The sequence below is a fragment of the Vanessa tameamea genome, chromosome 3, assembly GCF_037043105.1.
Source record: "Vanessa tameamea isolate UH-Manoa-2023 chromosome 3, ilVanTame1 primary haplotype, whole genome shotgun sequence".
NCBI classification, from domain to species: Eukaryota; Metazoa; Arthropoda; class Insecta; order Lepidoptera; family Nymphalidae; genus Vanessa; species Vanessa tameamea.
In genome coordinates this window covers 4,548,308-4,561,352 of record NC_087311.1, presented here as the reverse complement: position 1 = coordinate 4,561,352, position 13,045 = coordinate 4,548,308, and the positions used below count along the sequence as shown (strand labels likewise).

At 31.5% G+C, this 13,045-nt stretch overlaps 2 protein-coding genes across 2 annotated transcripts in view; both read right to left on the bottom strand.

Moving 5' to 3' along the window:
• The window catches only part of LOC113397191 (large ribosomal subunit protein bL27m), a 221,623-nt gene that overhangs the window by 45,623 nt on the left and 162,955 nt on the right, over positions 1-13,045 (bottom strand). The window lies entirely within an intron of this gene.
• LOC113397222 (ATP-dependent RNA helicase SUV3 homolog, mitochondrial) lies at positions 1,090-12,671 on the bottom strand. Its single transcript, XM_026635466.2, has 15 exons — positions 12,178-12,671; positions 11,698-11,818; positions 11,275-11,443; positions 10,832-11,018; positions 10,310-10,387; positions 9,663-9,754; positions 9,225-9,364; positions 8,824-8,958; positions 7,969-8,075; positions 7,168-7,361; positions 6,219-6,398; positions 2,894-3,042; positions 1,803-1,901; positions 1,421-1,562; positions 1,090-1,260 (listed from the first exon to the last, which is right to left on the bottom strand). Exons 1-15 carry the CDS (start codon positions 12,599-12,601, stop codon positions 1,162-1,164), a joined length of 2,316 nt encoding a protein of 771 aa, XP_026491251.2. The 5' UTR covers positions 12,602-12,671; the 3' UTR covers positions 1,090-1,161.

The window sequence follows — 13,045 nt, the reverse complement described above, 5'->3', positions numbered from 1 at the left end:
GACAAATAGCGGTAAGCGACTTTATTTTATACTATGTAATGATAGATCTCGACCAATGATGTCATGCTCTACCGCCTGTTTGACGAGCGTTACAAATTTAATTTACATTACAAACGTCTTAAATTTAAGAGAGACAAATAGCGGTAAGCGACTTTATTTTATACTATGTAATGATAGATCTCGACCAATGATGTCATGCTCTACCGCCTGTTTGACGAACGTTACAAATTTAATTTACATTACAAGCGTCTTAAATTTATACGACTTTATTTTATACTATGTAGTGATTTACTATTTTTATGACAACATTTACCAGATTGCTAATAGAGTGCGAGCTCTTCCAACATATCGCTGTATTATCGATCGCTGTTATCTATCCATGTTTCAAAATTCGAAACAAAAAATATCACAATACCGATACATAGGTCAATGTTGTTTAAATTGCTTATTGATATAACAGTATTTAACTATTACATTCGACACACTGACTTATTCACCTTGCTGGTCTAGTCGGCAGCAGAACTCCGACCTTCCACAGTTTCAAAGTTCAAATATTGTATCGGACAAGATAATTTTTTTTAATAATAGTTAAGTAAGTATTGACTCCAAACTGTTATGGTGGTAAATTTCATTACTTTAAGAGACGGTAAAATTTTGGAAAGTCAATTGCACGAAATTTTTCCTGCAGTTCATACGCACAGACACATGCAAACACCCTGACATACATACCTACATAGGCATTTATACGCTAAAATCATAACCCCTTTCAGTTTTGCCAGAATCGGATACGTAATTATTGTACGAATCTTTTTTGCTGACTGTACTTTTTTCGAAAACTTCCAATTTCGATTTACTTTGACAAAGTTCCATTCCATTCTAATAGCGCAAGGATTATACCCTCGAGTCGAGAGGGTGCAGCATGGTTCAATTTTTATTGCTATGAAATGCCCTATGAAAAGTTTGTTTTAAAAAGCCGTGTTGTTTTGGCATGGTATAAAAGAGCCAACCCCTTATCAAACCGTGGGTATTGGAATTTATACCTACATATAAACATAACTAACACACAAACGCACAATAAAACAACAATAAGATTAAACATGGTATTCTTTAATTTTTCCCGCGTTCATTCAACAAAAACATTTACGCGACCAATTTATAAAACTATTTTCTTCTATTTCGACCGCCTTTGTTTCTTCGGTCCGGTTTATCTGTCGTTAATTCTTGTTGTAACTTCTTTAGCATCTGTGGCGTTATTAGTCCCTATTAAAAAAGAAATTATACATATATATTCCATTTAAAAAATATATCAAATTTTAACAAATTTTCATATAAAATAACGCTAAATAACTAAATTTGAAACTAAAAAGAAAAATAAAATATTTTGATCCAAGAGTCAAACCTTTCTATTTACACGACTTACCCTCGCAACGAGTAAATCTGACAATTTTCCTTTCGACTCTTCGCTTTCGACTTGTGCATGCATTTTCCCGGTTTTCTTGCCTCTCCCCATTTCACTTATATCCGTGTCACTACGGAACACTTGCTCGGAATTCCTCAATAACCTGCAAATTAAATTAAAAAAACATTATTTGTAATACGTAGCGCATAAAAAGTATATCGAGTCATACGGTAGAACGGATATTAAACAATACAAATATTAATCCAATTAAGTTCTAGCGTGAATATTTCTCAGGTAACTTCAATATAAAGTTACTATATTTAAATTACTCTTTGTTGACATATATTTAAATAATATTAATAAACGAAATAAAAAATAATAATGATCGATATATGATAATAACCTTGTAATTTGAAATATTCCTTGTTGAATGATTGCATCCAACTCCACTTCCATTTCACGAACTAGCTTGACATCGGGGAACATATCCGGAAATCTATAACTGTATATTAAAATAGAAGATATTACTATAAATATATCGTAATAATATCATTTTAGTTTAAAGAATATCTATGGATATCTGTATGTATAATATAGATATCCTTAGATATTATGTGTATTATGTCTGTAAGGTATCCAAGGACGAGGCATCTATCTGTATGTAATATATAATTATAATTATAGTGAAATATATAATTATAGTGTTTGCAACTGACGAATTTTTAAAAAGGAATCTGTCGTCTGTCTGTCGTTCGTTCGTTCGATTTATAAATTCAAATAATTTGTTAGAAATACATTAATAAATAAAGCATATTATTCAACACAAGATTATATAGATGATAAAAAAGCGCGGAGCTAATACTTGTTGACTTTCTGGCAGAATATGTACTGAGCTTCTTGCCAGTTCTTCTCGATAGAATCTACATTCAGAACCGGTGGTAGCATCACTTAATATAGTTTTGTTAAATGACGATTCAAAAGTGCTTATAAAAGCCTACTTGAATAGAGTATATTTTTGATTCTGAGCAGTAAACGTTCTGCATCATTTTCCATGAACATGAATTTCTATGATATGCCTCATAAGTCTACTGGCGTTAAAAGCTGCAAATCTAAACGTCCTGGATTCCCAGGGCCGGACCGTAAGTATAGGGGGCCCTGGGCTAACACTACTGAGGGGCCTACCTAAGACATAACTGAACGTAAACTTGAACTAAATTAATTGAAGGGGTTTGATTAATTGTAGTACTCGCATATGGTAGATCCGGCCCTGTGGATTCCTATCGCGAGCCGGAACAATAAAAATTTTGAGTAACTACTCATAGTCATCAAGTATGAAGTTTTATACATAGATTCTACCAAAAAGATCCGACAGAAAACTCTGAGATTATATTTTTATATGCATTATTACATTAATGCATTACACTAGGTTCACTATGACGATACTATATAACAAATGTATGATACTGAAATTAAAACTGGATCACTTTCACTCACCTGAGCCACAAATACAGTTCAAGTACATCAAAAACAGCTTCAAGGTGAACTAAATCCATAATGGTCTTAGGTGACGGTAACGGCCAATCCACTACGTTACTCATCCAGTTCCTAGTGATTGGCTCATTGCGACTGTATTGACGAACCATCTGTAATACAATAATATTATCATATCTAATCTATTTACAGATTGTCCCAAAATGAGACAATTATTTTAATGTACTACTGTATACCCACTGATCATAAAAAAAACATCATGTAAAAGCTTTACAAAACAATTTAAGGGGACTACATGAGCTAAATGCAAGTTTTATAATAAAAAGTATATGATCCAATGCAGTAACCCAAATGAAAAAAATATATGATAATCTTCAGGATACATCACAAAGTTACCTCTAAAAAAATCTTTTAAAAAATTATAACTATACTTATATACATTCAATAATTCTGGTTTTTTATCAGATTATTCTACAAGCAATATACTAGTTTACCCTTGTGTCACTTTTTTAGTAAAATCGATAGATGTTTTTTAAATCAGATATTCTTATTTTCGAACAAAATGCGTACGGATGTGTGCGTAAACGCCGTGTACAGACATTACCGGCCGAGGCCTGATGCTATACAGACGTGTCGATCTTTTTGCCGCATCATTACGTTAAGAGATATTTTTTGTAGTTTTCATTGTAAATTCATTGTTTCATGTTTTCTTATAATAAATATTATTCTTTATTGTAAATAAATATATTAAGTTAAAATAGTGTAGTAGTAATTAGGCATTTGTTTTTTATTATATTATTTGTTATAAATTCTAATTGTGTAAATATAGGAAATAAAGTGAAACGCGTGAGGAAAACTAAAACACGTTTATATAAATTAAGCGCCGAACATACATATGAACGATATTAAAAGGTAAGAGTATTTTATTAATAAACATATTTAATTTTTTTATAAATTTGAATAATGAAAACATCTATTAGAAAAAATGTTCAATCAGTTCGCATAGAATCAGATTTTTCGAGCTATTCTTTAAATATTACGATTGAGTATTTGGTCAAAGTAAGAAAAACATCAATTGAGAGTGACTACATTCGATCCCCATGAACTCGAAGCAATATGATATTTTTCATTAAAAGTACTATGGGGCATATTTAGATACATATTTTTAAATACATACTTTTATAATTAATAAAAATATAATTACTAACGTATATTTATTTTTACAGAATAAAGAAAGTCGAAAACAATAACACGGAAGCTATTTATATTGCGTAAGAGTTTAATTTTATCGATTTTGTTTATAATAGGAATTAAAGTTATGTATGAACTAATTTTAATAATAAAAAAAAGTAAAGTCGTAACAAAAAAAAATGTAATTGTTGTGAAGTGAAGAGAACTAAAATATTTAAGTGTCATTTGTATGTAATTCTAAAATATTTTTTTTTTTTTAACGTCCGCCATATTGGATTGAATATGGCAGCAATTCATGAATCGTGCATTGTCATCGTGACTAAATATATGTGTCAACTTTCAGCTCCATAGCTTCAGTGGAAGTGGGTGTAATATTGATTGCAAGATTCCAGGACATATGTAAAAAAAATAACACTAAATGTTTTTTTTTTGTAGTACCAAATATAAATAAAAATATTTTAAGTTTAATTAAATCACTTTTATTTTTTAATCATTTTCGAATAACAATCAAAAGCAATACAAATAATTCTAATATCCTATCTATTTTTATGAGATTTATTATTAAACTTAGTATGATTAACCTAGTTAATGATATGATGATTCAACCAAATCGACTTGACGACATTTTTTTCTAATAAATATTTAGATGCTTTTTTTTTAAATTGAATGTATATTTTTTTCTTTGTGAACCGATATTAATGATACGAACAAACACTACGCTATATGATACCCCACGGTTACTACACTACAGATTTCGAACACTTACGATTTTATTATATAAATAGATTATCAAACTTTTATAAAATGTTAAAAATTGGTATGTTTTAATATTTAGTATAAGAACTAATTGTGGTATAATAATATATATAAAAGAAAAATAGGTTAAAACGAACTGTCTATTTTATTGTATACAAAATAAAAATAAAAATATGGTAAGTTTAATTGAATCAGTTTTATTTTATAATTATTGGTTAACTAGCATCGAAAGAAATAAACACTATTCTGTTGTCCAATCTATTTTTTATGAGATTTATGATTGATCTTACTTCGCTCGGTTTGGCGCCATCTATTAGAATATTCGGACGTAACCTCGTTACCTTGCTTAACCATTAGTTCACGGGCTTGCCGTTTTTGTCGATTTTGTAAGTGTGTGCGTGCGATTCTCAAGGGCAGTTAGCTCTTGTAGTCCTCTTAAAAGACGCTGGATAATCAAATCTAAGGTTCAATGGTAATCAGTCTACAACAGAGTAGCTCCATTGGACCACATAAAGTGTTCTTCGAGAAAACTCAGCACACATTTATGGAAACATTAGAAAACAAGACGTTAAGTAACACTTCGAAACTTGGGTGGTGGTTGCTCTCCACTTGTGATGGGTTGTGATTTTATTTTTTTCCAAAATGTACTTATTTTGCCATCAATCTAATTTCGATACGATAGTTTGAGAACAACTGATATTAAAGTACTTTGTAATTACCATTAACTATTATGTATTTGTTATTTAACGGAGCCGAGATGGCCCAGTGGTTAGAACGCGTGCATCTTAACCGATGATTTCGGGTTCAAACCCAGGCAGGCACCACTGAATTTTCATGTGCTTAATTTGTGTTTATAATTCATCTCGTGCTCGGCGGTGAAGGAAAACATCGTGAGGAAACCTGCATGTGTCTAATTTCAACGAAATTCTGCCACATGTGTATTCCACCAACCCGCATTGGAGCAGCGTGGTGGAATATGCTCCATACCTTCTCCTCAACGGGAGAGGAGGCCTTAGCCCAGCAGTGGGAAATTTACAGGCTGATTATGTTTATGTTATGTTATGTATTATGTATTTTATTTGCCAAAGTTAATAATATTAAGACAGACGTTGTCCTATCTATTAAAATTAAATTCGATGTGGAATAAATAATTAAAAAGGTAAACAGCTTATACGGCATAACACCCTATTAATACCCTCTTAAGTGGTCACCTTCAGCAAAGCATTAGAAAACTTCAAAAAAAAGAATGATATCGGTAAATTCGTTCTCAAGTTAAAGCGTGAAAAAGCAATATGGACTGATTTATATACACACATAGATATTTTAATACTCAACAAAACAACTGCTAATAAAGTGTTTTAGAGACTGTGTTTCTATTTACCTTAAGGAAGGTAGCGCAAACAAACGGCAGTTTGTTATTGATGGGAGCGCAGCAGAACACGTACCGCGCCCGGAGCGCCAGCGGCACGTGCTGGATCATCTCGGCGAGGAACTTGAACGCCTCCGTGTTGCACATGAAGTAGAGCGAGTCGTCCACGGTGCACAGGTGGACGAATATATCCTGCCGAGTTATTTCTACAGTAATGATGCGCTATGTTCCAACTTAATAAGAAATTGTAGACCATGATGAAAAACATCAAATGAAATCATTCGGATATTATTTACTTATCTACTTTAAGATTAATCATTTGAAATGGAAGCAATTTTCACACTTTTGATATCCTATCAGCGGTCAGCCTTACTTACAAACATTGTTCAGTTAAATACTGATTTATCTCTTTCCGTCGTCACCGATTTGACATTCGAAAGAAGACTGCCTCTGTCTGACAACATTTATAAGTAAAACTTTAAAATTAGGTTATTTCTATTTAAGTTTCGTTAATAGTGAGTGAACGAATAGGCTACCTGTTGGTATAGATCTATTCACTCGCGCAGGTAACTCCATGGTTAATTACTATCGGCGCACGTGTATGAGTGAGTGACGCTCGTGCTTACGAGATTACAAATCTTAGTGTGCGTGAGACGACTAAGAGTACAGACAGGAAAAAATATATATTTATTAAATTTATTTTATTAAAAAATAACTATTGTAACGTGGAGGGGCGCGCCTTTATGAGTGAATTGACCTTTAAATTAAATACAAAGTTTGCTTTATGCCGACAATAGTCACCAACCAAACATTTTAACATAGGTATTATATGTCTTGCAATGCAATACGGAGCATTGTCGGTAGAGTAATTAAAGAGTCGGTGATAACCACCACCACAAACCACAAGTTTGCACGAAATACTGGTACCGTTAAGTCTTAAATAGTTTAATTTTATGTGTACCATTAAGCTACTAAGGCTAGCGTGAGGTAGATGGTAAGCGTACAACTCCATCTGTTCGGCCGTAGGATGCAACCCCGCTTGAGTGATGGGGTCTGGTGGTTGAGCGAGCAGCGTCTTCAACGTAGCGAGGTCTTCCGGTTTGTATGTGGTGACGTACCCTGTCTCCCAGGCACTACCGTATCGACCGGCCCGACCTGATAATTTCGTCAAAAATGATTGAATTTCATATAATTTATTAAAACTTTAAAAAAATGGCGTTGCATCAAATCAATTTTTATACTCTTCAATCGATCGCCATGACAATTAATTTACATAAATACATCACCAATGTCTATGGGCGGTGGGCAGTGGTATCGCCACTTACCATTAGGTGGCTTATTACACCCGTATGTGCCTACTTAACCTACATAGATCACCAGACGGTAAGTACCAAGTAATCACCACAACTCGTAGACATTGGCACTGTAAGAACTATTAACCATTCCTTACATGGCCAATGGGCAACCAACCTTAGGTAACTAAGATGTGATGTCCTTAAGTTACACTGGCCCATTAACTATTCAAACCGATACACACCAATACTAAGTAGTGCTGTCAGCTGATAGAACAAGTAATCAGTAAGTGGTATCTAACCAAGCACAAGACCCCCCCCCCCCCCACCAAGAACACACATTTTTAAAAACAGTGTAATTAAAGTCTGTGAAATATTTGAAAGCCATTAAGTATTTGCAACCCCCATACGTAAATCGAAACGTTTCACCTTGTTGTGCATGAAGTAATATTAAGCCTCAATAAACATACCTGCAATTTGTAGAGCTTGAGATATACTGATAACGTCCATTTCTTTGTCACCATCCTCATTTATCACAGGTTTTATGAGAGAATAAAATATTATCCTTCGTATACTCCTAAAATATATCATCAAACGTTAGGGTCATTAAAACAATATATTATAATATTTTGTTCTATAAATTTGCTTATTTAGAAAAAGAATGTTAAGTGACATGTAATTACAATTACAATTTATAGATGTTGATAACCTTAAGAATTAGACTCCTGGCTATTCAAGACAAATTCTAAAAACTAACAATATTATAAGGATATACGAATTTTGTTATCAACTAGTCTATACTAATATCATAAATGCGAAAGTAACCGTTTGTCCGTTTATTGCTCTTTCGCACCGAAAAATCAACCGAATTTGATGAAATTTGTGATGCATGATGCGAATTCTAAGGTTACTTTTTATGCCTACACCCGACGACCAATGCCTAAAAAGCGACTAAAGCTGCTGACGATTTGTATTTTTTGAAAATTAACATCTTTCACCACTGGACCGAGCCTAGCTACTAGAGCTTAAACTATATGTACAAAAATGAATCCCTATTTCCTTTGGTCACGTCATAACTTGAGAACCACTTGACCGATTTAATCTTTTAAAGATTATATGTTATTATATGTTGTAGAAAGTTTTAACGGAAAAAAAGTTAAGAAAAATGCATATAAAATTGAAAACGCCGAAGAAAAGGAGAAGAGCGTTAAGAAGAGAAAGAGCATTACGCCGAATTCATGATCCAATAACGCTAATCATTTTATGTTTTAAAAACACCATTTAAATCCAACGATTTCTAGTTTTAACAATAAGCGTTAACTTACAAATTAATACCAAGTCCGATAGCATCTGTGGCGACCATCACTTTACAAGAGCTTTCTGGATCATTGAATTTGTTCGCTTGCGCTAATTTTGTTCCTGGTGGTAGACTTCCGTATATTACAGCCACTTCGTGTCCTCTGAAATATTATATCCATACACATTGTTAATTATACACCTAAATACTTCCATTATATATAAGAAATATATAATATTTTTTTCGTTTATTAAGTTTTTCATTTGAGATTTAAATTAAAATTTTTCATTTCAATAACACAAGTTTTATAATGATTTAATTATCAAATTAACTATCGAATAACAGTTTTCATCTACTTATTATAACGCGAACTAAAATATAGAATGATTTTAATTTGTATTCGGATACCTGCCTCGACCAGGGACTGACCTCTGTTCTATAGCTCGACTTACACTGTAAATGTCGTTCTTATTGAAACACACTATACAGTCGCCAGCGCGCACATTGTCCAGCGAGCTCAGAGCCGAGTCTTCCACTTTCAGTTCGGTTAACCGTTTATACGAACGCACCTGCGAACAACAGACAAATTTAGTAATCAGTAGCAGGCGCCTAATAACTAACGTACAAAGTTATTCATAAAACAACTTGATAATTATATCTATTACAAATATTATGTTCTTATAATGTCTTTGAAAAATTTCCTGTTAAATTTAAGGGGCATAAGGATAGATACTAATTAAAGATGAAAAATAAAAGCAAAGCAAGTTTCGTAGAATGTCAGCAGTAAACATTGTTACAATAAAAAATACTTCCAATGTAACAAAATAATGTTAGAAGTTATTTGTTAAACAATAACATTTTACTTACATCCATTTCCTCACCAGTCGTGTTACAAATTTCTTCTATAAGGCCTATCGCACCCGCTTCACCACATAAATGTATTTCTTCAGCTTGTAAACCTATTGACATAAAATTTTAAAATCTTAACAATATTTAAATTAATCTCTTCTATCACGACGGAGGAATGATCAATATGTTTTTGGATTGGATATTATTTATAGATTGGAGTGAAACTTAAGCATATATGCTTGTAATAGGCTATTTGACGATGCGAAAAATAAAGTGTCAATTATTGTAATCAGTATATATTATGAGCTTAAAAATGATTATTTATTAACGAAAGTTGAAAATAATAATTAATTTATTCAAAAATCCATAAATAAAAATGGTCCTGATTGGTCGGGCGTATGATGACATCACTATACTATATATATTAATATTATCAAAATAGCGTTTTCGCGCGCTATTTAAATATGGAATTTTTAATGATTTAAATGAAATTAACTAAGAACCAGCAAGAAACTGAGTAATTAATCCTTTTCTCAAATTAAACACATAGTCTGCCTTACTTTTAGGCAAAATCTTGTAGTATATTTATAGATAACATTGTTTGCAATAAAGTTAATAATCTGGTTTAGAGGTAAAATTAATAAATCCATAGTAATGTCAAATACCTAAAACTGCTCTAGTCCACGCCCAGCCTCTTCCTCTGTCACCAATCATCTGGATTTCATCAATAATGGCAACTTCATCTGTAAAAATTGATATAGATATATGATCTATCTTGTTTGTCATAAAATATATAAATATTACTTTTGAGTGTAAAGTAATTGCCTGAAAAGTTCCCACTGTTTGGCCATAGGTCTCTTGTTAAGGACTAATGAATACAGTTCTGAGCTTCTCTAAGCAGCTTCTCTACAAGCTACCTATTAAATTTTATTTATTTAAATAGATATAAATATTTTATTAAATAGAGATGTACCTACTAAATTCTTAACTTAATTGATTCTAGCTAGTAAACTAGCAGTAAACTTTATACTTATAAAATACCTAAGTATCTAGGGTCCTTATTGGATTTGAGGTGTACAGGCTAGTTTCTTTTTAGAATTACCTTGACATAAACCAATCAAATAAACATCTGGCTAAAATCCAATTGTCGACAATAAACTGTCAAACAGACAGATTAATTAACTTACATGTATCATTCAAGGATGTCATTTCAACTGTGCATGCAATATGTTTTGACGGTGTAAGTTCTGGTTCATCAAGCAAATAAGATTCTTTCTCAGTTTCAGGTTCTGTATCATCTTTATTGTCTATGAGAGTTGTGTACTGAGTAGCATGCCGTCGTTCTTCACCAGTGATTAAATCACAAGGAGTACCCTAAAACATATATAATATAAAGATAATATTTATTTATAATAAAAATAAATATAAACTACATTTTTTAAAGATTCTTTGAAACATTTTAATTTTTATGTTTTTATATTACACCTTTATTTATTATAACAATTCATTTATAAAAAAATATATGCAATTGTTATATTTTAAAATATAACAATTGTAAAACATAAATATTTTTTAAAATAACTTACAACATTAATGAGTGCAATGACCAAAATGTGTATATTAAACATACCTTACTATTGGATTTGTGATATATTTCAGTAGCTAATAATTTTAACGGTCCACAATAGACACCTGATTTTGATGTAAGGAACCTCTCCATAGCATGATATGTCTTGCCAGAGTTTGTTGGTCCTGCATGGAAAATTATTTTCCTATTCATATTACGAGCCTGAGGATACCTATGGGAAGAAACATATTTATAATATTAAATGTTAGGTTCCTCCAGCATAATATTTACTTATACCATAAATATTTACTTTTTTAACACTCCTGAACTCATATCAAAATCAAAGTTCAAAGAGGCCTATTTATTGACATTCAATAAAACCAAAAATACTTTCAATTTACAACAATTATCATATATCAAACTCGGACATTCTAATTCTTTCTTATGACAAGAGATGGAATTCTAAGTTTTTTTTTTTATATTTACCAACTAGCCGGAGTCCTTAGGTCTGAAATTTTCTTAAGATCATCTAAACAGTCAAGGTGTGGAAATGCAAGTCTAGCATGTCTAAGGAAGTATGGAAACAAATCATCTACATGGCCCGCACCTGTGAGATAATTATTTGAAATAACATATACAATTATCAACAAAAGTATTATGATAACTACAAGTATGACAAATATCAAATTATGTGTCTTCTTTATTTCATCTATTGTATCTAGCGTATTGCCCATAAATATTAGTATTGGTTAAATTTGAATTATAATTTTAGTTATTAATAGTCTCTTTATTTTTATAACATTCATTTTTTGTACTATTGTAAAATGGTTTTAATAATTTTCTATTTACTTAGTAGTGCAATGATTTTTTAATAAAAAATGTAAGGTCAATCGGACCTGAAAATAGTTTATCATGTAAACATATTTTTTATTTGTCTAAAATTTTAATAAATTCATCAATACCTACCAACTAAGATATCACTTATTGTTATATGTAAGTCCGGTGGTAAATCATGTTCTAAACAATGTCTTCTAAATGATAAAAAAGCTTGATGCAGTAACTGATCATCAAGTCCATTTTCTGATGCAAGTAATCGAATCTCTGGCTTTTGATAAAACTTGTTTAATATTTTTAGCAGATCTTGCTTTTTTAAACGTCCTGTGAATTCTTCTCCTACATTTATATCATCAGGATTAGGTTTCACCGGCACAGGAACGAATAGAGCTGAGGGATTACCTCTATCATGTTTCTTGGTTCTCTTAAAAACATAACCTATATTATCAAGTTTTCCATTTCGAGAATTGAATACACTGGTTACAAAAGGGGAAAAGCACGGTTGTAACCTATCTACACAATAAACAGTCCATATTCGCGAAAACCCTTTGTACATTTTGATAAAAAACAAAAATAAATGTACTAAAATTTTGTAGCTATATTGTCAGTCTGTCACATTACTTTTAAAAACAGTGTTGCTACTTACTAAGTAGTAAGTAGCATGCTTAATTTCGAAACAAATAATGTAAACTAGACTAATAAAATTGAAATTGTAATTAAAAATAAATAACAGTAATTGGCGTTGTCTTAACCAATACCATATTATGTTATAGTGAATTATTGTTTTATAGTTTTTACACTTTTCACCTATGGTAGAAAATCTCTTCTAAGCTAAAGCTAGCTTACTTCATTCATACCTATACTTTTCAATCCCTATAACACAATGAAGCTTTTTTTTGTATTTTCGCCTGAACTGTTTTTGCCGCCTGTATTATCACGTCAATATAATATAATTATATTCAAAATTTTCAAAACTTGTATTTTTTGTATTACATATGTA

Excerpts from the sequence above, each read along its gene's own strand:
- LOC113397222 (XM_026635466.2), bottom strand. The coding sequence starts at position 12,601 with ATGTACAAAGGGTTTTCGCGAATATGGACTGTTTATTGTGTAGATAGG. Across the intron at positions 10,388-10,831 it reads GACATCCTTGAATGATACAT|ATGAAGTTGCCATTATTGAT; the intron begins GTAAGTTAATTA and ends CAATTTTTACAG. Across the intron at positions 1,902-2,893 it reads GAACTGTATTTGTGGCTCAG|TTATAGATTTCCGGATATGT; the intron begins GTGAGTGAAAGT and ends TTTAATATACAG.